General features: G+C 41.1%; 1 protein-coding gene and 1 long non-coding RNA gene across 2 annotated transcripts in view; one reads left to right on the forward strand and one right to left on the reverse strand.

Moving 5' to 3' along the window:
* LOC131384640 (uncharacterized) overlaps positions 1-25393 on the forward strand; it is a 148675-nt gene that overhangs the window by 112475 nt on the left and 10807 nt on the right. The window lies entirely within an intron of this gene.
* The window catches only part of PARVA (parvin alpha), a 159577-nt gene that overhangs the window by 28408 nt on the left and 105776 nt on the right, over positions 1-25393 (reverse strand). The window contains exons 6-7 of the mRNA XM_032166583.2: positions 10133-10273; positions 2303-2418 (exon numbers count right to left, since the gene is read on the reverse strand). Coding sequence (XP_032022474.2) covers positions 2303-2418; positions 10133-10273 — 257 coding nt within the window. The remainder of the gene's footprint in view (positions 1-2302; positions 2419-10132; positions 10274-25393) is intronic.

Below are 25393 nucleotides of genomic sequence, written 5' to 3' on the forward strand. Positions count from 1 at the left end.
GTCTTGCTTCTGTGCCTGTTCAACTTGATAAAGCAAAAACACCCCATAAAACCTGACGTGCATTAATGCCATTTTATGGAACATGTCCTCTTTTCTCCCTCATGCTAACAAAACAGCCTACAGGAGAAATTAAACCGACAACAGGCTTCTGATGGCCTATAATTGAGCTCAAAATAAGGCAGGAGACACAGGCTTGCAATGACCACTGTTTCAAAATAGAAGCCCCCTCTCTCCTGCTCACATTTTCAGTCGTCGTTCAGTCTGTAGTAATTCCAACAGGCAGATTTTATTGTTTCTGTTAGAGGGCTGTTTATTTTAGCTGATAAGAAAAGTCTTAAGATGTTCAACAAATTCATGCACAAAGAACTGGACTGGATTTGTCACAGAAGATAAAGAAGGGCAATTTAAATAAAAGTATTTATCTCCTCTAGTGATAAGAGAGCTATTATAAATGAATATAACAACAGTATGTTTACTTATGAAAATAATTTTTAAAAATTTCAATGTTAGTAATATGTGGTCACTTTTAAAGTACTCTTTCATAAACTGTTCCAGGAACCATGATTAAAAAAAATTATATTTTCCAGAGCAGTCTGAGGTTCACAGCAAAATTGAGAGGAAGGTACAGACATTTCCAGAGATTTCCTAGATATTCCCTGCCCTGACACATACTTGTCCTCACCCACTTTCGATATCCTATACCAGAAGGATACACTTTTAACAACTGATGAGCTTATAATTGATACTGTCACTATCACCCAAAGTCTATAGTTAGGGTTCACTCTTGGTGCTGTCCATTCTATGGGTTTTGACAAATGTACAGTGACATGTACCTAAAAATCCTCTGTGCTCCCACCTATGGGGACCATGTCCACCTATTCATCCCTGCCTCCCTAATTGTAGTTTTTAAAAACATAATTGTATTCATACATTATCGATTGGTAAAAATAACATGATAGAGATGACCTGGACTCACTTGGAAGATGCTTGAACCACAGTAGTCTGAGTTGGCCACATATCCATAGCAGACATAAAATGCTTAGTGCCATGTTTGATACAAGTGAAGAGCTCAATAACGAGGACATTTAGGACCTTTTGGCCAGTGGCACTGGGTATCTGAGCCACACACATTCCCATTTTCTATGAGCCCTCTCTGCTTCTTATTTGTAGTCCTGTCTCCTCAGCAGGCAGGGTCAAGGTGTCATATTCCTATTATATCTTCTTGATGCCTAGTGGAGTTAAGTACCCAGAGGTGTGGAAGAAATAGTTTTTCACTGGGGGACAACTGATCAGTTGATTAGGAGGACCATTTCCTCGTCTCCTCCTGTTGACAGCTGATCCTTGAAAGTTAAACTCAAAGTCCTTTTGTCTTGGAAACTGGCCTGGTCTGATCCGGCAAAGTCTACCAGCCCCCAAGGCTTTTTCTCATCAAGGGATGGCAGAGCCACTGTTATCATTCCCTATTCCAGAGCCTGGATCACCAGGGAGCTGCTTAGATGGAGAGCTCTCCCTTGCTGCATGTTTATTTGGAAAAGAACAGAAACAAGCAAACAAAAGGATGACCTTTTGCTAAATGGGTATAAAGTTGGAAAATAAAATTGAATTTGGGTATTTAATGGGGTTAGGAGCAGAGTGAGATAGTCACAGGGAGAGAGCACACCCTCATTGTGGAAATTACACAGCCATATGTGAATGGAAATTCCATCCAACAATCTGGAAAAGATGACTTGAGATCCCAGCTGTGCTTCTGTGGGTGGGTGAACAGTGGCAGTGCCTTCAATATAGCAATACAGACATGGCCAGTTGGGGTCTCTCTCAAACGCATGCACATGTACACACACATTCCTTATATGCATAGATATCGTTCTCCCCATACCTAAGTATCATTTGTTTAACCAAAATATTATGGTTCTCCATGGTTTGCAGGGCACCTGTACACTCCTGTACACAAACACACACACACACACACCTTTCCTCCTGACCCCATGACACACAGCTCACATACATACCACACACCCTCATCTACACATTACACAGAAAACTCAGACAAAAACACATAAACCATAGGCACATACCCCACACAAAGCTATCTATACACAAGCACACGCTCTTCCATCTTGTGTACACTTACCAGGGGAAGCCAACATGCAACAGAAAGCTCACTCAGTGCCTCCCAATATACTGCACACCAGGCTCACTCAACATTCATGCAGCCATCCTAATGATCTACTCGACGCACCATAGGAACTCGACCTCCACGACTCTTTAAAGACACAGATGTTTGTAGTGTTATCTGTCTTACCTGGACCACAACCACTTGGATGGAAACATGGTCTGGGAGTCGAATTGGTGCCCGGAAATACTGAGACAGAGCAACGAGCAGGTGTAAGATGGCCACCAGGCTCTTGGCATGAACAGCTGAAATGAAAGAAGATTGAAAAATTACAGCATCTTCTTCCAGGTTCTAGGCAATATAAGCAGATGTTCAAAGTGTAGTATTACCCCACTGATAGAGTTTGGATATTTGTCCCTGCCCAAATCTCATGCTGAAATGTAATCCCCGGTGTTGGAGGTGGGGCCTGGTGGGAGGTATTTGGATCGTGGGGATGGACCCCTCATGAATGGCTTAGTGCCATCCCCTTGGTGGTAAGTACACTCGAGCTCTCACGTGATCTGGTGGTTGAAAAGTATATGGCACCTTCTGCAGCCCACTCTCTCTCTTGCTCCTGCTTTTGTCATATGAAGTGCCTGTTCCCACTTTGCCTTCTGCCACAAGTAAAAGGTCCCTGAGGCCTCCCTGTAAGCCAGGCAGATGCTGGCCAATTAAACCTCTTTTATTTATAAATTACCCAGCCTCAAGCCTTTCTTAATGGCTATGCATGAACAGCCTAATATATCCACCCAATGTCCCTTTATACCATGCCTGAGGGTCAGGGGATACCTGTAGTCATCACAGGCCTCACTCTGGGCCCCCTCAAACCTTTCTGTTTTTTGAAGCAGGGTCTTGCTCTGTTGCTCAGGCTGGAGTGCAGTGGCACGATCCTAGCTCACTGCAGCCTCGAACTCCTAGGCTCAAGCAATCCTCCCGCCTTGGCCTCTGTGGAGTAGCTGGGACTACAGGGATGTGCCACCATGCCTGGCCCCCTCAGTTCTTTGCCAGGTCCCATGGGGCTCCTTCTTGGTTCATATTATTGCCAGATTTCCAATGTGGCACCTCTCTAATCCCAGGTTCCCATCAGGATCCTGACAACTGCTGAGCTCTGAGCTCAGATCAGCACTCTCCCAGTCCCATGTCCCTGCCCACTCCACTCCAATCACCATAAGCATGTCTGCTCTGCACTCCCTCTCCCTTCCCACTTAACCATGAACTCTGGATTATCACTACTACCCTTGTCTCAAGACTGCACACAAAGCACGCCCTTAATAAATAAACACTGAGTCAGGAACACTAGGTCTCTTCCTTGGTTCAGAGCTTTAAGATCCCTGGAAGAAGGCATGAGAGAGACATTCAAAGGGCTATGTTACTTGCTCGAGTGTCACTATGGTCACTGTAGGCAATGCCCTTTAAGGAGCAGCTGGGACGGGATGTTACTGAGCCAGGGGGCTGCCAAAGCTGCTGAGTCATGTGCTCAAAGTCAAGCCATTTACACCAGAGAAGGCTGGGTCACACTGGGTTGTAGTTTTCTCACTAGATGAGGAGAAAAAGACTGAGTGAGGTGCACAGAGGGTCAGGCAGACTGGAGCCTGAATTCTAACTTTGTCATCTACCACTTATTTACTGGCTACATGGCCTTGGGTAGGGTAGGCCACCAAAGGCCTCTGAGCCTTAATTTGCTCATCTTTACAAATGGAGGTAACAGAACCTATGTGGACATACAGGTTGTAAAGATTCCCCAAAAGGCTTCATTAAAAAAAAATGAAAATAGTTACACTATAGTGGATAGTCTTAATTTTTTTCCTATTTCAAAATATTTAGAATAAAAATCTGCCATCTTTTCAATTAAAACAAATTCTAGCCACTGTTGAACATTTGTGTGCCCCTATCATTCCTGCCTCTCAACATGTGTCCTGGGAGTTTTCTCTCTCATGCTCCTGGAACACAGCAGGTGCCCAGGAATGGCTGATTTTTTTTTTTTTTTTTTATTATACCTTATGTGAAATTACCTGGCACCTAGGCAACTAAAACATGCCAGCTTTCTTCCCTTTCTTTCTCATCAAAGGGAAGATTCACCAGATATTTTGCCTGCCTTCACAGTCCTACCAGCTTCACAGCTCTTCATTACAGGGGGCATTTAAGGGAATAATAAAAAAAATGCCTACTTTGTGTACTTCGCATGCACTAGGCCCATTATTAGGATGTCATTCTGTCTTCCCTGGGATCAGTGAGTCTGATTTAGCAGAAGCTTTGAGAAATCACCAAGAAAAGAGAATGATTCAGACATTCCTTTGTAACTCATTAGGGTTTCTGGTTATCACTGCTACTTCAAAGAAGGTTTTCTACTGATTATGAACAGCAGCTCACCATCACCACAAACATAAGCTGAACTGCTCTGAACTCCTAGCCTTCCAGAAGGTTTCAATTTTGGGCTTTCGGGCCTTGTTAACTAAGTTTTACCCAGACTTACAGCCTCAAAAAAAGATCCTAATGTGGCACCGACCCACTGTGACCCACTGACATGGTGTGGTCACCATCAGAGGCAAATCCAGGTTTACTCTTCTGATCAGAACTACCGGCCCACCACCTGGCATCAATGAGGGTTGTAAGAACATTTGCTATCCCTCTCCCCTTTAATGGCAAAATATAATGCTAGAAAAGTTGTGATCAAACAAGTTGTTCTTATACCCTGGTGACATTGTACACCATCTCCATTGTCTTGGTGAGCAATGCAGAGCTATACCATAAGCATCATATAGATGTCAGACTCATTCAATGAATACTTTATCCTCCTGGGATTTTTTTTTTAGAAAGAAATAGTCTATAGTCTCACACACATACATACTACACTACATGTACAAAGATGTTACTGTGTAATATACTATGATTTTTTAAAACCCTGGAAAACACTATGTCCAATAACAAGAGGATGGTTTAGATCAGCATTTTTCAAACTTTTAAATATTAAGCACGGAAATCCTTTGTTCTAAAAGCTGATAGTTAAAACTCATGAAAAGAGTACAACTGCTCTGGTTAAAGTGAGGACTCTGGAGTCCTAACTGCAGCCTACCCATGACTTCTTTTCTTCTCCTTGGTGATGCTAGAGTTTCTCCTTGCAAATCCCTAGTTTTGGACCAACCATAGTTGAATAACCACTGCTTTAAGAAGTTATGGTATATACACATAATGAATAGTTTGCATGCATTGAAAATCATAGTTAAGATAGTATAGCTATATATATGTGTATATGTGTATATATCTATATACACGTGTATATGTGTATAATATACATAGCTATAAATATACATTTATGGATATATGCATACATAAAAGCATATACATATGTATGTGTATCTACATATACACACACAAACATGTGCTTGTGGCCAACATTTGGAAAGGAATATATTTTAAAAGATGAAAATAGTTATGCTAGAGTGGAAAGATAGTTTTTTTTTTTTTTTTTTTTTTTGAGATGGAGTTTTGCTCTTGTCGCCCAGGTTGGAGTGCAATGACTGGATCTCGTCTCACTGCAGCCACCTCCTCCTCGGTTCAAGTGATTCTCCTGACTCAGCCTCCTGAGTAGCTGGGATTATAGGTGCATGCCACCATACCTAGCTAATTTTTGTGCTTTTAGTAGAGAGGGAGTTTCACCATGTTGGCCAGGCTGGTATCAAACTCCTGACCTCAGGTGATCCACCCACCTTGGCCTCCCAAAGTGCTGGGATTACAGGTGTGAGCCACCGTGCCCAGCCGGATAGGTTTTTTTTTCCCCCTTTTTTCTTTTTTCTTTTTTTTTGAGATGGAGTCTCACTCTGTCGCCCAGGCTGGAGTGCATTGGTGCAATCTTGGCTCACTGCAAGCTCCGCCTCCTGGGTTCAAGCGAATCTCCTGCCTCAGCCTCCCGAGTAGCTGGGATTACAGGCATGTGCCACCATGCTGGGCTAATTTTTGTATTTTTTAGTAGAGACGGGGTTTTGCCATGTTGGCCAGGCTAGTCTCAAAGTCCTGACCTCAGGTGATCCACCCACCTTGGCCTTCCAAAGTGCTGGGATTACAGGTGTGAGCCACAGTGCCCAGCCTTTTTTCCTATTTTGAAATCTTCTTTAGAATAAAAATATGCCATTTTTTCAATTTAAACAGATTCTACCCACTGTTGAACGTTTGTGCACACTCATCATTGCTGCCTCTCAACACGTCTCCTGGGAATTTTCTCCCTGGTGCTCAACAGAAGCTGGGGCCAACATGTGCCCGCAGTCAAGTCAGGAGGGAACATATGGGATAAGAGTAAGCGCCCAGGCCTCATGGTGCAAGCTGGGAACTGCAGCTGCAAGGCTAAGAGTGTCACTCTAGGGCTGGAAAGCAGTATTTAAAACAGGGCTGCTGAGTTAGGAATAGTCTTCCAAACATGTCCTGTGGTAGAAACAGAAATTGGTGTAATTTTTCTGGAGGTAATTTAACATTATGTGTTATGACCTTAAAAATGCTCTCACCCTTTGGCCCTAAAATACCACTCTTGGGTATTTATCCTAAAGAAGTAATTATGGCTACAAGAAGGGAGAATGCATCCAGCTGTGTTGGTATCAGTGGGAAAACGGAGAACAATCTGAAAATCCATTATCAGTTAAATAAATTATGGTAGATCCATACAATGTCACATTATATAGTATTAAAAGTGACATACAGAGGAATATTTAATGATTTGTCAATATAGACATCTTCCAAACAACATAAACAGGTTGATCTCATTTTTGCTAAAAGTTTTTTATATATACATATATAAAATATTATACACTACTTATTACACACGTACAGACACACAGAACTTGAAGAACACAGCACAATGTTCGTGGTTCTTGTCTCTAGGTGGGCAGTGAAAAGACAAAAGTCCCTGCCCTCATGAAGTTTACCTTCATAGTTTCTTAACCACTCTATGCCCTGATTTTCCCATCTGTAACATGGGAATAAAAGAATTCTTACTTCAGATGGGTGAGTGAAGATTACAAAGATTAAAATACATAAAGTGTTTAGGAGAGTACAAGACATACAGTAAGCATAATAAATATGTTAAATGTTAATATTTAACTTTATTTTATCTGCACTTTGTAAATTTTCAATAATGAAAATTACTGTTGTGAATTAGAAAAAAAAAAAAAAAAGAAATCCCTAAAGCCCCAGATCAAGGACCTTGGTAACTCAGCAGCCTGTCCCTACCACCCTCATCCTGAGCGGAGAGGCGCCACAGTTTCCTCAGGTTTACATCCAGGGAAGGTAACTGAGACAGGAGACAGAGCTTTTCCCCCAGGAGCTGAGTCTGCCACATTCCTTATGGAACAAGCCACTGTGACTTTGTAAATAAGCCCAGCTCTTCAAAAGCCCCAAGGCATCACAGGGAGCTAGCCACTGAGATGAGATAATTATTCCCTCTGACCTAGTAATCCATCTCAGTTCTGGAAATTTATCTGAAGGGAGGAATTCAAGAGAAGCAAAAAGAGGCACAAGCTAAGACATTCAGTTTGGTGCTATCTGATATTAGATACAGGTTGGGAAACATCCTAAAAGGATAGGCATCAACCTAGGGTTTAAGTTAACTGTGGGATATCTACCCTATGAAACAGAAACGGCTATCAAAAATTTTAACTACAAAGACCACGAGGGAATGTAGAAAATACGTGTGATGTAAGATCGAGAGAAAAATAACAAAAGTGTTTATGACTTGAGCCAGGCGCAGTGGCTCATGCCTGTAATCCTGGCACTTCGGGAGGCCGAGGCGGGCGGATCACCTGAAGTCAGGACTTTGATACCAGCCTAGCCATGGCGAATTCCCGTCTCTACTAAAAATACGGAAGTTAGGTGGGTGTGGTGGGGCATCCTTGTAATCCCAGCTACTCAGGAGGCTGAGGCAGGAGAATTGCTTGAACCCAGGAGGCGAAGGTTGCAGTGAGCCAAGATCGTGCCACTTCACTTCAGCCTGGGCAACAAAGCCAGACTCCATCTCAAAAAAAAAAAAAAAAAAGTGTATATGACCTGATCAAGCAAATGATGCTGTGATGTAACTAGTAACAAACAAAACAAGTGAAATGAAACAAACAAATGAAAACAGCTAGATTAGCATGGTAATACGAGTGATGATTTTTCTTGCACACATTTCCCTATAAGAAATTAAAGTAAGCATAAACCAAACAAATCATTCAAAGTCACTGGAGACAATGTTCTTGATGTGGCTTTAAAAGACCCTGTTCTAGGCTGGGCACAGTGGCTTGTGCCTGTAATTCTAGCACTTTGGGAGGCTGAGGCGGGCAGACTGCCTGAGCTCAGGAGTTCGAGACTGGCCTGGGCAACATGGTGAAACCCTGCCTCTAGTAAAATACAAAAGAAATTAGCTGGGCTTGGTGGCACACGCCTGTAATCCCAGCTACTCGAGAGGCTGAGGCATGAGAATCGCTTGAACCTGGGAGGCGGAGGTTGCAATGAGCTGAGATCGCGCCACTGCACTCCAGCCTGGGCAACAAAGCGAGACTCTGTCTCTACAAAAAAAAAAATAAAAGACTCTGTTCTTCTATCTCAGCCTTTCCCAAATTGGGTGCCATGATAAGTTAAATGATGTTTGACTTGTTTTTTTTGGAGGGGTACAAGGAGGTGGTCCATATTCAAAGGAGTGGGAGATAGGATCAAACCAAACTAAATAGCAGTCTTCATTACAGGACTTCTCTAATGTTTATGACTATTGTGGAGTTTTAAAATGCAGATACATTTCCCAAACTAGTCATCAACCTCCCTGCCCTGCCTTGTTCTCCCCCACTGACAATACTAGCATTCCTGGAACACAGTGAAACAGAGCCCCTCTCCTTGATAGCATCTAGGGCCCAGGGCACGGCCTCCCCTCCTCCTGCCCTCAGGTGTCTCCCTCTGCGGGCAGAGAATGCCCTGTGCCCTGTTCCCAGCGTCACTGCTGTGCAAAGCAGCTGATCACGCTGTGCACAAAAACGTGTAATTATGCTGAGGAGGCACTTGGTGTCTCAGCCCCAATGTCAGATGTTAGAGACCTGCTGGAGAGATTGTGACTGGCAGTTACTGGGTTTCTAACTTTAGAGGTAAAGACTCCATTTTCTTTCCCAAGTTTGAAAAGTTTTTTTTTTTTGTAAGGGGCTGTTGATTTTAAGTTGTGTAAGTTAGACGCAATAAAGCATAGTACTTAACCCTTTAATGCTTAAAGGCAAAACACAGTCTAATCTAATCTTTTATTAATGTAAATTCATATTTTTATCTATTACAATAAACTTTGGAATCCAGTTGTTACTGCTAGATTCACCTAATCCCCTGATTAATTCTGATAGGGACTCATTAAGTCTGTATTAGACACTGGGCCTTTGGAGCAGCAAATGAACTAATAATTTATAAACTAATAATTCTTATAAACTAATAATTTATGCTTTCTGAGGTCTCTGAGCTATGCTAGCTGTAAAAAGCTGAATTTTAACATCTTGTTTCAGTGCCTATGATCTCAGCCATATCTTTGCTCTTTCTAGAAAATGAAGGGGGATTGGAAGGGCATGGGCTTTGGAATAGACAGAACTGAATCCTTGCTCCCTGCTTCTCAGCTGTGTGAATGTGGGGACCTCAGCTTCCCAAGCCTCTCCAAGCTGCAGACAACAGCTTTCTCAAAAGGCTGTGCTGGGACTTAGAAGAAGTAGCTCAGTGAATGAGTTTGCTTCCCTTCCCCATTTCACATGAGGTTTCTATGGAAAGCCTTTTACAGAAGAGGAACGTGAGATTTTGACATTCTGTTATTTTTCCCCAAGGGTATGGATGGAACTTCTTCCAAGTTCTGAGGAAGCAGGGCATCTTGTTCAAAGATAAATTAGTTTGACCCCCTCCCCTGAAGCCTGCCAAGCTTATGGATGGCTTCTTGGGGAAGCCCCATGGCAGGGACCACAGGCATTGTTTAATGGTGCCCCTTTCCTTTGTTCAACTCACAATCCACATTCCACTTGATGCTCCTGGGAGGAAGTTTCAGGGTTTCATTGATCTTCTCCAGGACAGTCTGCAGTTTTTGCTTCTGAGCAATCTCTGACTGGGTGACCTCAGCCACATTTAGCTTCTCACTCTCCAGTTTCTCTGAGGGTGACAAGGGAAAAGAGAACAGCTGTTATGCTGGGCCCCAGACAACCCTACCGCAGGCACTTACTCACTTATTCGGTCTCTCATGCACTCATGCATGCACGCATTCTTGCAACAATAGATACTGGATGCCTACCAGCAGAGGGACACTGCTGTCCCCTCATCACCTTATGGTGGCACCAGCAGCATCAGTACTGTGAGAGCCTCATGATGATGACTTGAATCCCCAGATCCCAGGGGCATTTAACCTAGCCTGTCATATTTGAACTCTATCATTCTGGAGTTTTCTCCTTCTTTTGAATTCTACCTTCTCCAAGGACATCTCTGTGCTCTGACTGGAAAGCCTTCTCTGTAGAGTTAGTCAAGGCATTTTGTACATTCCTGTAGTACAGTCTGTGTCAGGTCCAATCACATTTATCTGTTTTAAGTATCTTCTTTCCTTTTAAACCCACCTGGAAGGTAACTTACTTAACGTGTCATATTTAATCAATTCTAAGGCACATATTTTTCACATTTTAACATCCTTAAAGCAGGTTGTGTTTTACTGGCATCCTACAATGGCTGTCAGCTAGGTGGAAGGTCTAAGAGTTATTGTCTCCACGGGTGTGAACTTGCTCATAGCTCTTCATAGTATGATTACTCACATGTCTCAATAAGCCTACATGAGCACCTTCAAAAAGTATAAAATAAAAATTCTCAGCAACAAGAAAGCATTGAGTAATAGCTTAAAGTGATTTTTCTCTTTCTCAGTGGTTCTTATATAATGGTGTGTTTTAAAATCAATGGTTTTTTTATGCAATGACATAACACCTTAACACTTAAAAAAAGGAAAAACTCAGTCCAATCATTATATTAATCTAAATTCATATTTTAATATATTACAAAGAAAAAACAACTTTGGACTCCTTAACAGGAAATTGGTTGCCTACCACTGGAACTCACCTAATCAGTTCTAATTAATTTAAGATTGACAGAACTGCACACATTTAAAATATCTTTTCTCCTAATTTTTAAGGGCTCCTATACAAATTAAATTTTACTATGTATCAATATTTTCCCTAATGCTTACATTATTTATTTTTAAGTAACTGTGGTTTATCTAAGCCAAATGCCCCTTGAGTCATTCTTTGAAGATAAAGTTGCCCAATGGAGAATTTATGCAGGTTCTGTGGATTTGTGAATGTTTTTAAGCACCTCAGTAGGATAATCTCAAGCTATTCTTACCTGTGATGGCCTGAAATGTTCTCTTTAGTTGTTTCAAGCCATTTTTATCTCTAAAGTTCAGGGATTTAACAAGAATATATCTAAATGTCTTCTTCTTACATCTTGAAGAGACCTTGTGTGTGCCTTATCCATTTTTAGGCTGAATTCTTATCTTGGATCCTCTCCTACTGAAAAAATGACAAGTTATTTTCTTTCACTTTTTCCCATTATTTTCAGATGATGTAATTGTCTCTATAGAAGCAAATTATCTTAATCTTACTTTGCAACTACAAGCATTGGATAGAGGCTGCCCAAAATGCTGGGTTAAGAACCTTCTGGTCTTATCTTGGCTCAGAGGAAAAGATTGCAGGCAAAGATTACTGATGACTGTTGTGAGAGAGGGTTGGGTGGGGAGGAGAGGAGTGAGGAGGAGCCACTTATTTGCTAGCTCTGCTGTGTTACATCATTGTCTATAAATTTTCATATTTAAAATCTGGCATTGAACAGATTTTCAGCTTAGGTATCTGAGTCTGTTTTCTAGGTCAATAACTTTTTCTTGTACAGTTGTCTAGTTCATTCTTATTTTTTAAAAAATAGAGTGACATAAGAAGAAATATACATCTTGTCTCCTTGATCCCCCTTCCTAGCACAGAGCTTCTAAAAACCTTGTAACTTTCTGAAAGATGATAGTGGCATCTTTTGTTATAATATTTGGGTTTTGTCCCCAGTTCCTGAAAAAGCTCTGAAATGATTAAGGTAGAAGAAACGTCTTTTGTTATTCATAACAAGCCCCTTTCACCTACATCTGAGTTTATGTTAATGAGGCAACTTTTAGAAAGCTCTTGAGGATGGGGAAGCTGATTGCCAGGAGAACCAAGCATATGATTAAAGGATTGGAACATTCAGCCTCATACCCCCCACCCATGAGAAAGGGGAAGGAAGCTGGAGGTCAACTATCAATGGCCAGTGATTTAATCAGTTATGCCTACTTAATGACACTTCATAAAAACTCTGGCCAAAAATGTTCAGAGAGCTTCCTGGCCGGTAAATATATGAAGGTGCTGGAGGGTCGTGCACATGAGAAAGCATGGAAGCTCTGTGCCTCTCCCGCAAACTATGCCCTATGCATCTCTTCCTTTTGGCTGATTTTGAGTTTTATCCTTTATAATAGTCTAGTAAACCTAAGTGCCTTCCTGAGTTCTATGTGTCATTCTAGCAAATGATCATATCTGAGGAAGGGGTTTTGGAAACCCCTGATCTATTATAGCTAGTTGGTCAGAAGTACCGGAGGTCTGAACTTGGCGAATGCCAGCTGAAGTGGGGACACTCTTGTGGCACTGAGCCCTTAACCTGCGAGGGCTGTGCTAACTTTGGGCCAGTAGTATCAAAATTAAATTGTAGGACACCCTGTTGGTGTCCATAGAGAACCGGAAAATTGCTTAGTGTGGAAAATCCACACATTTGGTGTCAGAAGTGTTAGGAGTATAGAAAAATGTGTTTTCCATTATTGGATTTCACACCTTACTTACTGAAGCATCCATTGTTTTTCTGTTTCCACTAATATATTTAACTAGTCTATGATACTAAAATTGTAGTGCATTCTTCTTAAAATTAAATTTTTTCCTTTTTTTTTTTAGCATCTGGTATTTCTTATTTAGGAGAAGCATTTTTGTGGCTTTGTTTTATGTTGCAAATGTTTTATAAAATGTAATTCTGCTTTACTTCTTTCCATTTTAGTCATTATTTTTGGGTTTATATTCTTGCTTTTAATTTTTGCTGTTGGATATTTTAGTTTAGGCATTGATATTGGTATTAAATGGATTTGCATAAAAATATATCTCAAAGTAATCCTTACTGTGTGTGTGTGAATATTCTCTTTCTCTTTTTTTTTTTTTTGAGATAGAGTCTCATTCTGTTGCCCAAGCTGGAGTGCAGTGGCATAATCTCAGCTTACTGCAACCTCCGCCTCCCAGGTTCAAGTGATTCTCCTGTCTCAGCCTCCTAAGTAGCTGGAATTACAGGCATGCGCCACCACGCCCAGCTAATTTTTGTATTTTTAGTAGAGATGGGGTTTCACTATGTTGGTCAGGCTGGTCTTGAACTCCTGGACTCAAGAGATCCACCCACCTCAACCTCCCAAAGTGCTGGGATTACAGGCATGAGCCACCACACCCAGCCTTCTCTTTCTCTTTTAATAAAAATGAGATTATAGTATATACATATTTTTGCTATTGGATTTTTTCCACTCATATATATAAGTCTTTTTAGGTCAATATGTTAATATAACTCATTCTTTTTCAAAACTGCATATTGCATTATATGACTTATAACTTGACATACAGCCAGGTTATAAGCCATGTTTTCCCTATTTGTAGTAAAGTTGCAATAAACATGTTGTGTGTGTGTATATATTACTAATTGATTACTGCTGGTAAACATGAAAGCTATGGCCTTACAGATTTTTTCCTTGTATGCTGTCATCTTACCAAACCCCTTTATTAGTCCTATTGTGGTTTGAGTGTTCAGCATTCTCTGGGTATGCAAATAAGACATAATTATCTCTATTTTGCAGGCTTATGTGACATATTTTAATTTTCTAACATTTTAAATACAAGATTAATTTGAGAATTTCTTCTGCTTTTCCTACCCCCTCCTTTATCTTTAAGGTATTCAACCCTTAAAATATAAGAGGTCCACTCAAATAATATTTCTGTAGCTTAATAGTAATTTACTCAACATTACTAAGGATTTAAAGATAATGTTCTTTTGTGGGCTAATTTCAGCTAGTTCCATAAAGTTTTCTATTGCTGAAGTTTTATTCTTCCAGGGAACTATTTCTCTCATGTTTCCATAGTTATACAAATTGTTCATAACTAGTTTAACTCTTTGTAAGTATTAGGCATGATTTTGAAATTGATAGGATGTGATTTAGAAAATTTTCTCAGGTAGATTATTTTGTGAATCTTTGAGTTGTTTTTGAAGGTATTACCCAAATTTGCTTTTGGAGAGATTAAACATAGAAAACAATGAAACAGTATTCAAAAGTTCTGACGCATAAAGACAAGGCAGAATAAACTCAATTACCCTGAATGGTGGGAGAACTGAGATGTTCTAACAAACACAATTGTCATATATACCACACTATATTAATGTAACCACCCTTCAAGAACTAAAATACGTAAAATACTCTTTCCAGTATGAACAATTCCTGAGTTGATTAAAAAATACTTTTGTCTCCAAGTATATTAGGAGAGAAAGTTGCATTGTAGTCAGAGAATCTGGTCTGTATACTGAGTTGTTGAGATTTGCTTTATGGACATAGTCAAATTTCGTAAGTGTTCCATGAGCAGTTGAAAAGAATACAGTTCGCGGGGTATCATATGCTATCTGCAGATTAGTTAGAGCTGATTAACTGTATTGTTCAAATATTCTCTATGAACTTTTTTCTTAATATGTTAAGAGAAGTGTGTTAAAAACTACCACTGTGATAGGTTTGTCAAATTCTTGAAGTAATGATTATCATTTTAAATTTTTAAATATTTGATATACAAAAGTACATATAAGTTTAAAATTTCTATATTTTCCTAGTGACTTTAATTTCGTATTAATATGTAGTGACTCTCTGTAGTAATGCCTTTTGCCTTAAAGTCTATTTTGTATGATGTAAAATAGTTTCCCCAGCTTTAAAATAATTAGTCCAGTATACGTAACTATTTCCACCCTTTTTCTTTCAACCTTTGTGTGTCCCTCATGTATTAAAACTATCTCAGCTGGGGGTGGTGGCTCTACGCCTGTAATCCCAGCACTTTGGGAAGCTGAGGCAGGAGGACTGCTTGAGGCCAGGAGTTGGAGACCAGCCTGGGCAACATAGTGAGACCCTGTCTGTACAAAAAATAAGAAAAAACTTAGCTGGGCATGGTGGCACACACCTGTAGTCCTAACTACTTGGGGGGCCGAGATGGGAGGATTTCTTTTGAGCCGGGGAGGTAGAGGCTACAGTCGGCTGTGATTGTGCCACTGTACTCCAGCCTGGGCAACAGAGCAAGACCCTGTCTCAAAACAAAACTATCTCTTGGATATAGTATTTGGCAAGAATTTGTTTTGTTATTTAGTCTGATACTGAGTTTACCAGTATACTTGGATTCACTTCTACCAACTTATTCTGAACTTTCTATTTAGTGGGTTTTCCGATTCTTTTCCCCCTTCCATCCTTTTTTTTTTGGATTAATGTTTTTATTCTTTCTCATTCCATTTTCTCCCCATGATTAGTAGGGAGGTTATATACTCTGTTTCTATTATTTCAATATTCATGATAGAAAATTTATCATTCATATTTAACTTAATAAAGTCTTAAGCTAATTGGTATCTTTACCCATATACTAAACAATACAAAGACCTCAGCACACTTTGACTCCAATCACATAATTCCTGACTTATGTGCTACAGTTGTATGGGATTCTGATTCTATCTTGTTTTAATTAACAAATTAGACATTATTGTGATTATTTTATATTCATTTAATTAATGGCTTTGATCTACCCACCATGATAATCTTTGTTCACTATTGCATTTTAGATATTTTTGGGGGGTTCATTTTCCTTCCTATTTTACATTCTTTAGAAATTCCTTTGTGGGGGTCTATTGGTAATAAACCCTCTCAGTTTGTGTTTATTGAAAATGCCTTTATTTTTTCTCTCTTTTTTTTTTTTTTTGAGACATAGTCTCACCCAGGCTGGAGTGCAGTGGCTCGATCTCTGCTCACTGCAACCTCCACCTCCTGGGTTCAAGCTATTCTCCTGCCTCAGCCTCCCAAGTAGCTGGGATTACGGGTGTGTGCCACTATTGCCTGGCTAATTTTTGTATTTTTAGTAGAAATGGGGTTTCACCATGTTGATCAGGCTAGTCTTGAACTCCTGAGCTCAGGTGATCCATTCGCCTCAGCCTCCCAAAGTGCTGGGATTACAGGCGTGAGTCACTGAGCCCCGCCTCTCCTAACTTTTTTTTTTTTTTTTTTTGAGACTGAGCCTCACTCTGTCACCCAGGCTGGAGTGCAGTGGCGCGATCTCGGCTCACGGCAAGCTCTGCCTCCCCGGTTCATGCCATTCTCCTGCCTCAGTCTCCCGAATAGCTGGGACTACAGGCGCCCCACATCACACCTGGCTAGTTTTTTGTATTTTTCATAGAGACGGGGTTTCACCATATTAGCCAGGATGGTCTCGATCTCCTGACCTTGTGATCCGTCTGCCTTGGCCTCCCAAAGTGCTGGGATTACAGGCGTGAGCCACTGCAGCTGGCCACCTCTCTTAACTTTTTAAAGCCGCCTCTCCTAACTGTTTGGCTGTGTATGAACTTATAAGTTGATCATTTTTGCCAGCACTTTAAAGACATCAAAGTGTTTTGATATCTTCAATATTAATATCTTTTGGCTTTTTTGTTCCTTGTGAAAGACAGCTTTCAGTCTGTTGTTCCTTTATAAATAATCGATTTTTTTCCTCTATGCTTTTAATCATTTGTCTTCAGTGTTCTTAGGTTTCACTGTAAAGTGGGTAGGTGTAGATTTCTCACTACTTATCCTATTTGGGATTCACTGAGCTCCCTGAATCTGAGGATTCATGTCTTTCATCAATTCTAGAAAATTCTCATTCATTTTGTTTTTGTTAAATATTTACTATACTCTATTTTCTTTTCTTCTAGAATTCCAATTAGCTATGTATGTTGGATCTACTTAGAATAACCTCTATGTTTTCAAATTCTCTTTCTCGTTTTCTATTCTGTTGTCTCTCTATACTGGATTCTGGGTAATTTCTCTAGTGCTCTCTTCTGGTTCATTAATTCCTTCTTTAGCTGTGTCTAATCCATTGAGGTTTCTAGTTTCATTATTATTCACACTTTTTCATTTCTAGAAGTTCTATTTGGTTGTTTTTCCTATCTACCTGTCCAGTCTTAATAGTTTCTTGTTCTTTTATTATTTTTAAGTCTTTAAAAACATTTATTTTGACATATTAATCATACTCATTTTATATTCTATGACTGAATACTTTTTTTTTCTTTTTTTTTTTTTAAATAGAGGTGGGGTCTCACCATATTGCCCATACTAGTCTCGAACTCCTGGGCTCAAGCAATCCTCCCACCTTGGCTTCCCAAAGTGCTGGGGTTACAGGTATGAGCCACCATACCCAGTCTATAGCTCGACAGTTTCTAATATTTATAGTATTTGTGGGATGAATCTATAGATTATTGTTTCTGTTGACAGTGCTCATGGTGGCTTGTGCTCATGGTGGCTTACGCTCATGTCTTTGGTGATTTCTAAATCTGAGGTCATATTCTTTGGAATTTTAACTCTGGGAGTTCTTTGTGGTCTGGGTTTAGAGTTCCTTCCTCTTTAAAAGAAGGACATATGTTTGCTTCTGTCTTGGGGCACTAGTGACTTGGGACAACTTGTAACTAAAATTTCAATTTAGATTTTTTAAAGTCACATAAGTACTGTGAATCCTAGCCTTAAATCTGTGTGAGTATAGACTTTTGATGAGGAGTTATCTGAAGCAGACTTCTTTTTAGTTGTTCTGTTCACATCCAAGGCTAAGATAATTTATCCTTATTGCCTCTTTCTGTGGGACAAATTTTGTACTCATTGAAAGAGTTGCCCTTTCAAGACCATGGTTCTATTCAGGGGGCTCGAATCCAACCCTCTTTCTTGCTCAGACTCTACCCAAGATTTGTCTCCTGACCCTGTATGTGTGACCCTTTAAATTTCAGGCTATAGGCCATTAGGAATGATAGGTTATTAGGAATTAGCACTAATCCCACTAGATTTATACTTCTTTCTTGTTTTTGGAATCAGAAGAATTTCCTTCCTTTTCACACCAGTTTAGCCACCCCATACAAAAATATGTTCTTAAAGGCTTATCCAGATTTTTAAAATGTGCTGTACCAATAAGATTTATCTGAACATCTAGTCATCAGCCATAATGCTAAAAATGAAAATCTATTTTCTTATTATATTAACTGGGACCTCTGAAACACTTATAATAGTTGTAATAGCCATTATTTCTCATTTGTCCCTAATACCACATCTTTGATATTTCACTATTTAATATGTTCAGTTAGGTTTTATTTAGTGGTCTTTATCATATTTAAGTAGTTTCCTCTTTCTATTTTACTTGAAATGACTGTTCAAATATATATCAAATGTTATTTGATATCTACTGATGGGTTAATTCAGTTTTGCTCCTGAAATTTACATATGCACTCAACCAATTTCAGTAAGACTGATAATATACAAACAGAGAAAATTCAAGCTGTGAAAACTGTCTCCTCTCCATGGCAGTCCCAAGTTCCCTAGTCCCATTCATAGAGACAGTTTATTATGACTATTACCAGAAATATTCTATGCATAAAAACACTGTATGTGTCCCTTGACACACACACACACACAGTCGTTCTCTACCATGCCTTTTTCTCTGTAGTAAGACATTTTAGAGAGCTTCTCTATTATTTATAAAGAATAATAATACAAAACTTTCATCTAACTTTTGAGTTTCTGAGATGAGAAAATGCCTCTTTCAGTTTAAGAATAGCAGCATATATCAACAATCCTAAAATCAGACTATTATAGGAGGAGGATCTTCAAGCAGTGCTATTCAACAGAACTATCTGGTATGATGGCAATGTTCATTTTTTTAATTGTCCAATATGGTAGCTACTAGCTATATTTGGCTATTGAGCACTTGATATCTAGCTGGTGTAACTGAGAAAATGAATGTTCCATTTTAATTGCTTTTAACAGCTGCATATGGCTGTTGGTTGCTGAATTGGATAGCTCAGCCATGGAGGTTTTTAAAGCCACCTTCCTGACTTTACAGGAGAGTGGTCGGAGTAGCAGAGGTTTGTTTTAGTGGTGAAACCAAGATTGGAACTGAGATCTCCTGTTTCTTCATTCCTGCTTCAATTTTAGCATAGCTGCCACTTCAGCCCAGCATTTTGGGGCATAGAAAAGTGACCCTCAAAGTAAACAAGATCAAACTCTTCAAGATGCGTCTCCTCCTGGGGTTCATGGAGTCATACCCATTCAACATCCACCACATAGAATCAGCCTGGTTTACTCTGGTTACTCATTCCCTACATCTGTAGGTCCTCTTCAAGCTTTTCCCCATCCAAACTGTCACTCCTCTAGTTTGACACTATCCTTTTCTCATGAGGAGATGCTCTGCTGGAGTTCCTTCCACTGTCTCTGAGCAACCCCCATACTGCTCCTATGTTATTTCCTAAAGCCCCATTTCTGACTGTGTTGTTTTGCTCATAAGGCATGACTAGTTGCCGCTACCCAAACAATACAGTCTAAAACTCTTAGTTCACGATCCTCTAATGTGAGCTTCATCTTCTTCCTTTATTTTATTTATTGTTTTGAGACAGAGTCTCACTTTGTCTTCCAGGCCGGAGTGCAGTGGTGCAATCTCAGCTCACTGCAACCTCTGCCTCCTGGGCTCAAGTGATCCTCCCACCTCAGTCTCTTGAGTAGCTGGGATTACAGGCGCCCACCACCATGCCCCACTGATTTTTGTATTTTTAGTAGAAATGAGGTTGTATCATGTTGGTCAGGCTGGTCTTGAATTCCTGGCCTCAAGTGATCTGCCTGCCTCAGCCTCCTGAAGTGCTGGGATTACAGGCATGAGCCACCGCACCCAGCCTCTATTTATTTTATTTTATTTTTATTTTTATTTTTGAGACAGAGTTTCGCTCTTGTTGCCCAGGCTGGAGTGCAATGGTGTGATCTCGGCTTACTGCAACCTCCGCCTCCCGGGTTCAAGTGATTCTCCTGCCTCAGCCTCCCAAATAGCTGGGATTACAGGTATGCACCACCATGCCTGGCTAATTTTGTATTTTTAGTAGAAACAAGGTTTCTCCATGTTAGTCAGGCTGGTCTTGAACTGCCGACCTCAGGTGATCCACCCACCTCGGCCTCCCAAAGTGCTGAGATTACAGGCGTGAGCCACGGCACCCGACCCTTTATTTTAAATAGACTTTTCATTTTAGAATGGTTTTTAGATTTATAGAAAAGTTACAAACAGTACAGACAGTTCCTATGCACTCCGAACTCAGTCTCCCCTCCTATTGTTAACATCTCACATTACTATGGTACATATGTCACAGCTATTTATGTATGACATTAGTACATGACTGTTAACTCTATATCTTATCTGGATTCACTAGGTTTTTTCTAATGCCCCTTTTCTGTTTCAGGAAACGGTCTAGGATACCACTTCTTTTCTTCATGTCTCCTTAGCCTCCTCTGTTCTGTGATGGTTTTTCACACTTTCATTGTTTTTACCATGACCTTGACAGTTTTGAGAAGTGATGGTCAGGACTGCTTGATTTTCCTATATTTTTCTCATGGGTAAGCTGGGGAGGAAGACCACAGAAGTGAAGTACGCTTTCATTACACCCTCGCACTACCTATCCCCACTTCCACACCCTAAGCATGGGAAGCCTGTCACTAAATTCAGCCACTCAAGGATTGTGGAATTAATTGCCACCTTTTTTGAAGGGGTTGTATCTACACAAAGTATTTGAAATTCTATAAGGCAGAGTTGTCTTTTTGTTCCCATTTGTTTATTTGTTCAGTTATTTATATCAGTATCAATTTAAGGATATTTAGACTTTGGGTTATAATCCAATACTACTATTATTAATTTTTCCTCCAAATAATTCCAGCTTTGGGAGCTCCCTCAGGTTGGATTTGGACATTTTCAATGTGTGGCCCCGTATATATATTTTTTCTTAGCACTTCTTGTTGGCACTGCAAGATGCTCTAGGCTCATCTACATTCCCTGCCCCAGGTCTAAAATTAGCCATTTCTCAAAGAAGTCCTGGTTTCTCCTGTTGGAAATGGTGCTAAAAACCACGACCTGGGAGCTGGGTCTCATTTTCTTTGTTAGCCTCATATCCCACTCACCCAACACTGATGGTCATCTACCCACTGGCTCCTGGACTCTACAGCATTTTCCCTCCATTAGCACCAAAATTAACAGAGGCTTCCTGGAAACTCTTTTGTTGTCCTGGCTAAAGTGCCCTTTCTCCTTCCTCATATGGTTGAGAATCTTTTTCTGTAAGGCCCCATTCAAAATGCCCCCTCTGGCTGGGTGAGGTGGCTCACGCCTTTAATCTCAGCACTTTGGGAGGCCAAGGTGGGTGAATCATTTGAGCCCAGTAGTTTGAGACCAGCTTGGGCAACATGGTGAAATCCCATTTCTACAAAACATACAAAAATTAGTTGGGTGTGGTGGCACACACCTGTGATCCCAGCTAACTAGGAGGCTGAGATGGGAAGATCTCCTGAGCCCAGGGAGGTTGAGGCTGCAGTGAGCTATGATTGCGCCACTGCACTCCAGCCTAAGCAATAGAGGGAGGCCCTATCTCAAAAAAAAAAAAAAAAAAAAAAAAAAAAAAAAAAGTCAACAAAAATCAAACAAACACCAAAATACCCCCTCTTTCCTGAAACCTTTCCCAAACTCCTACTTGATCTCTTACGGACCTGTATACTACCAGGCTGTGAGTTTCCACAAGACAGCAATATGACACGTTTACTTTTATATCCCTAAACTCAGCAGTTAGCATATAGCACACCAAATGGTTTTTGCCTAGTGGATATCATTATCTGACTGATTAAGATCAGTGTAAAATGCACTCTTTAGGGTCTATCAGGGAAAAAGAAAACCACATACACATACACACACACACAAAACAAAACAAAACCACCCTCCTGCAGAACTTTATTGCCACAGGGAACCTTTTGGTCTCAAGCCTGAAGAATGATATCCTGTTCCAGTCACATGTTACTGTGAAAAACCAGAAGGAAGAGCCCTGAAACCTTATGACTCTCATCCCTGAAAATAGGCCTTTTCTGTTCCCAGCACATGTACATGTTCAAAGATAAGGATCAGTCAAATGAAACATACTGTAAGGAAATTCACATAGACATCCCAAGCCAGGAAACCTCAATAAGAAACAGGCAGTGGGCCATGTTCAAATGAAGTGATGAATTATGTTGTGTAGGCATCTTCCTGGAATCGCTTATCCCATCTCTCACTCAGTCATGCCTACTGCCTAGGTGTTGTGAATGTAAATATAACCAGGTGACCATGGACATACCTGCATAACTGAGGCATTGGGAAATGTGTCCCAACTTTGGATGATTCTGTGACTTCTTATTGATGCGATGGAGTAAGAGTATATTCTGGGAGACCTAAGGCTCTTTCCTCCATCAATCACCCTGGAAGCGGGTAATCCTGGACAAGAAATGAGGTGACTTTTTGGCTGGGGTAGCAAGGAACTTCCTCCTCATTCTGGGGTTGGGAAACCTTTGCTCTGAGGTTTGGAAAGGGCTGGGGCTGCTCCCGTGAGAGGACGAAGTGTACGTCATGAAGAGGCAGGCCAGCGTTGCTGGCGGCTAATATTTTCTTGGCAGCAACACCAATAGCGCAGAGAAGTGGCCAGTGTCCCCACAGCGGGGTTGCTGTCCCTGTGGTCTCTCTGGACGACAGCGATGCCCCTTCCTGGAGCTCCTTGGCCCACCTGCATTCATCTGCAGCTGCAGACTGCTCCTAGCACACTGATGGCCATCTCTGGCCCCAAGGCTCTCTCCTTCTCCGTCACCACAGGAGCACAACCTGGAAGTTTTTATTTCCTGCACAGGCAACCCTCAACCACAGGGGGAAAGGAACCATAGGAAAAATGCCCTTGCTACTTGCACTGGGAAGGGTGATTCTGAGATGTGTTGTTACGTGGTTTCTCAGAGGACCCAGCTATGAGCCCTGGTTGAAACAGAGCTGCTGTTCTGATTAACATACTCGTGTTTGGCACTTCTCTCTTCCCCTCTTATATGCCCTACTCAGTTATTTGTACGTTTTAAGGTCACCTTCCATATAAGGTTCCTCCACCCACGTCCTTGTCTTGGCATCTGCTTTTGGGAAAACCTAAACTAAGATCTGCTGCCAGGGCAAGTGGGAAGACCCAGGGAATACAGGCAGCAATGGGGCAGCTGGGCTGGGCAGCTAAGAAAGAAGGACTAGGGAGAGGCTGTTCTGATAGAATCTACCAGAAATGCCTGGGGCCTCTGAGAAGGGTGATTTTCCTGCAAGGAAGGCAGACACTGCTGTGAGCAAGGGGCATGTGGCCACACAGAGGTGAGCCAGGCATGCTATTGCTCTCCATTGAGCTCACAATTGGAGAACACCCAGCCAGTCCTTGCCAGCCGAGGTCACATGGCATCTCAAGGATGCTCACCTGTTCAGGCTTTCACCACAGCAACGAAACATATACAGCCCTCTGCCAAGAGGTCCCTGCCTAATATGGTTTGGCTGTGTCCCTACCCAAATCTCACCTTGAATTGTAATAATCCCCATGTGTCAAGGGTGGGGCCAGGTGGACATAACTGAATTATGGGGTAGTGAATAAGTCTCACAATATCTGATGGTTTTATAAATGGGAGTTCCCCTGCACAAGCTTTTTTGCCTGCTGCCATGTAAGACATGACTTTGTTCTTCATTCGCCTTCAGCCATGATTGTGAGGCCTCACCAGCCATGTGGAACCGTGAGTCAATTAAACCTCTTTCCTTTTTTTTTTTTTTTTTTTGAGATGGAGTCTTGCTCTCTCACCCAGGCTGGAGTGCAATGGTATGATCTTGGCTCACTGCAACCTCTGCCTCCTGGGTTCAAGCAATTCTCCTACCTCAGCCTCCCAAGTAGCTGGGATTGCAGGCGCCCGCCACCATGCCTGGCTAATTTTTGTATTTTTAATAGAGATGGAGGTTTCACCATGTTGGTCAGGCTGGTCTCAAATTCCTGATCTTGTGATCCGCCTGCCTCAGCCTCCCAAAGTGTTGGGATTACAGGCGTGAGCCACCACACCCGGCTGGCTTTCCTTTTTAAATTACCCAGTCTTAGGTGTATCTTTATGAGCAGTGTGAGAACAGACTAATACACTGCCACACCTTCTCACACGCTTCTTGCCTCTAGATTCTGGGTCTTTGCTCCACAGTGTAATCAGCATGGCTTCCTGGATTCCATGTCCTTTTTTTTTTTTTTTGAGACAGAGTTTCACTCTTATTGCCCAGGCTGGAGTGCAATGGCATGATCTTGGCTCACTGCAACCTCTGCCTCCTGGGTTCAAGTGATTCTCCTGCCTCAGCCTCTCAAAGTTTTTGTATTTAGAAGAGATGGCGTTTCACCATGTTGGTCAGGCTGGTCTCGAACTCCTGACCTCAGGTGATCCACCTGCCTTAGTCTCCCAAAGTGCTGGGATTACAGGAGTCAGCCACCACGCCTGGCCCCATAACCTTTTCTTGATGTCAGATGTGTATGCTCCTGGGCTACAAGAGGCCTCTATGCCATTTCTACCATCTTCTAAGTGCTAGTGTTTCATAGTTACTTTACTAATCTCAAACTCAGATCCCTCCAGCTTGCTGCCCAACCAACTCAGCATTAAGGAAGCTCAAGCCCCAGTACAATTAGAAGCTGGATTTCTGGGAACAATCATGCCTGGTTAATACCACCATGTAAGGGCACTGTACCTAGGTACAGATGTTTGGTTATTTATGCTGCAGACAAGAAGTTAAAAACATCCACTAATATGCCCAAATCTTGATATCTAAATTCCATTCTCCAATAAAATAAATCAGGGCTCGTTGGAGAAGTGATTGATTTCAGGACTGGAGTAAGAAAAATATAAGATGGTCTTGGAGTATCTTATGATGTGAGAAACAAAGGAAATGCTCAGAAAAAAAAAAATACGGGCGGCTTGTTGAAAGTGTCCAGGAGGCAACCTGAAAGAGCTCCCAATGGCCAAAGCTGAAGGCCAATAAGCAAAAAAGTGAACGATAAAGTAGTACTAGATTAAACCCAACATATAAAATAAAT

This window comes from Hylobates moloch, unplaced genomic scaffold, assembly GCF_009828535.3.
Source record: "Hylobates moloch isolate HMO894 unplaced genomic scaffold, HMol_V3 SCAFFOLD_11, whole genome shotgun sequence".
NCBI lineage: Eukaryota > Metazoa > Chordata > Mammalia > Primates > Hylobatidae > Hylobates > Hylobates moloch.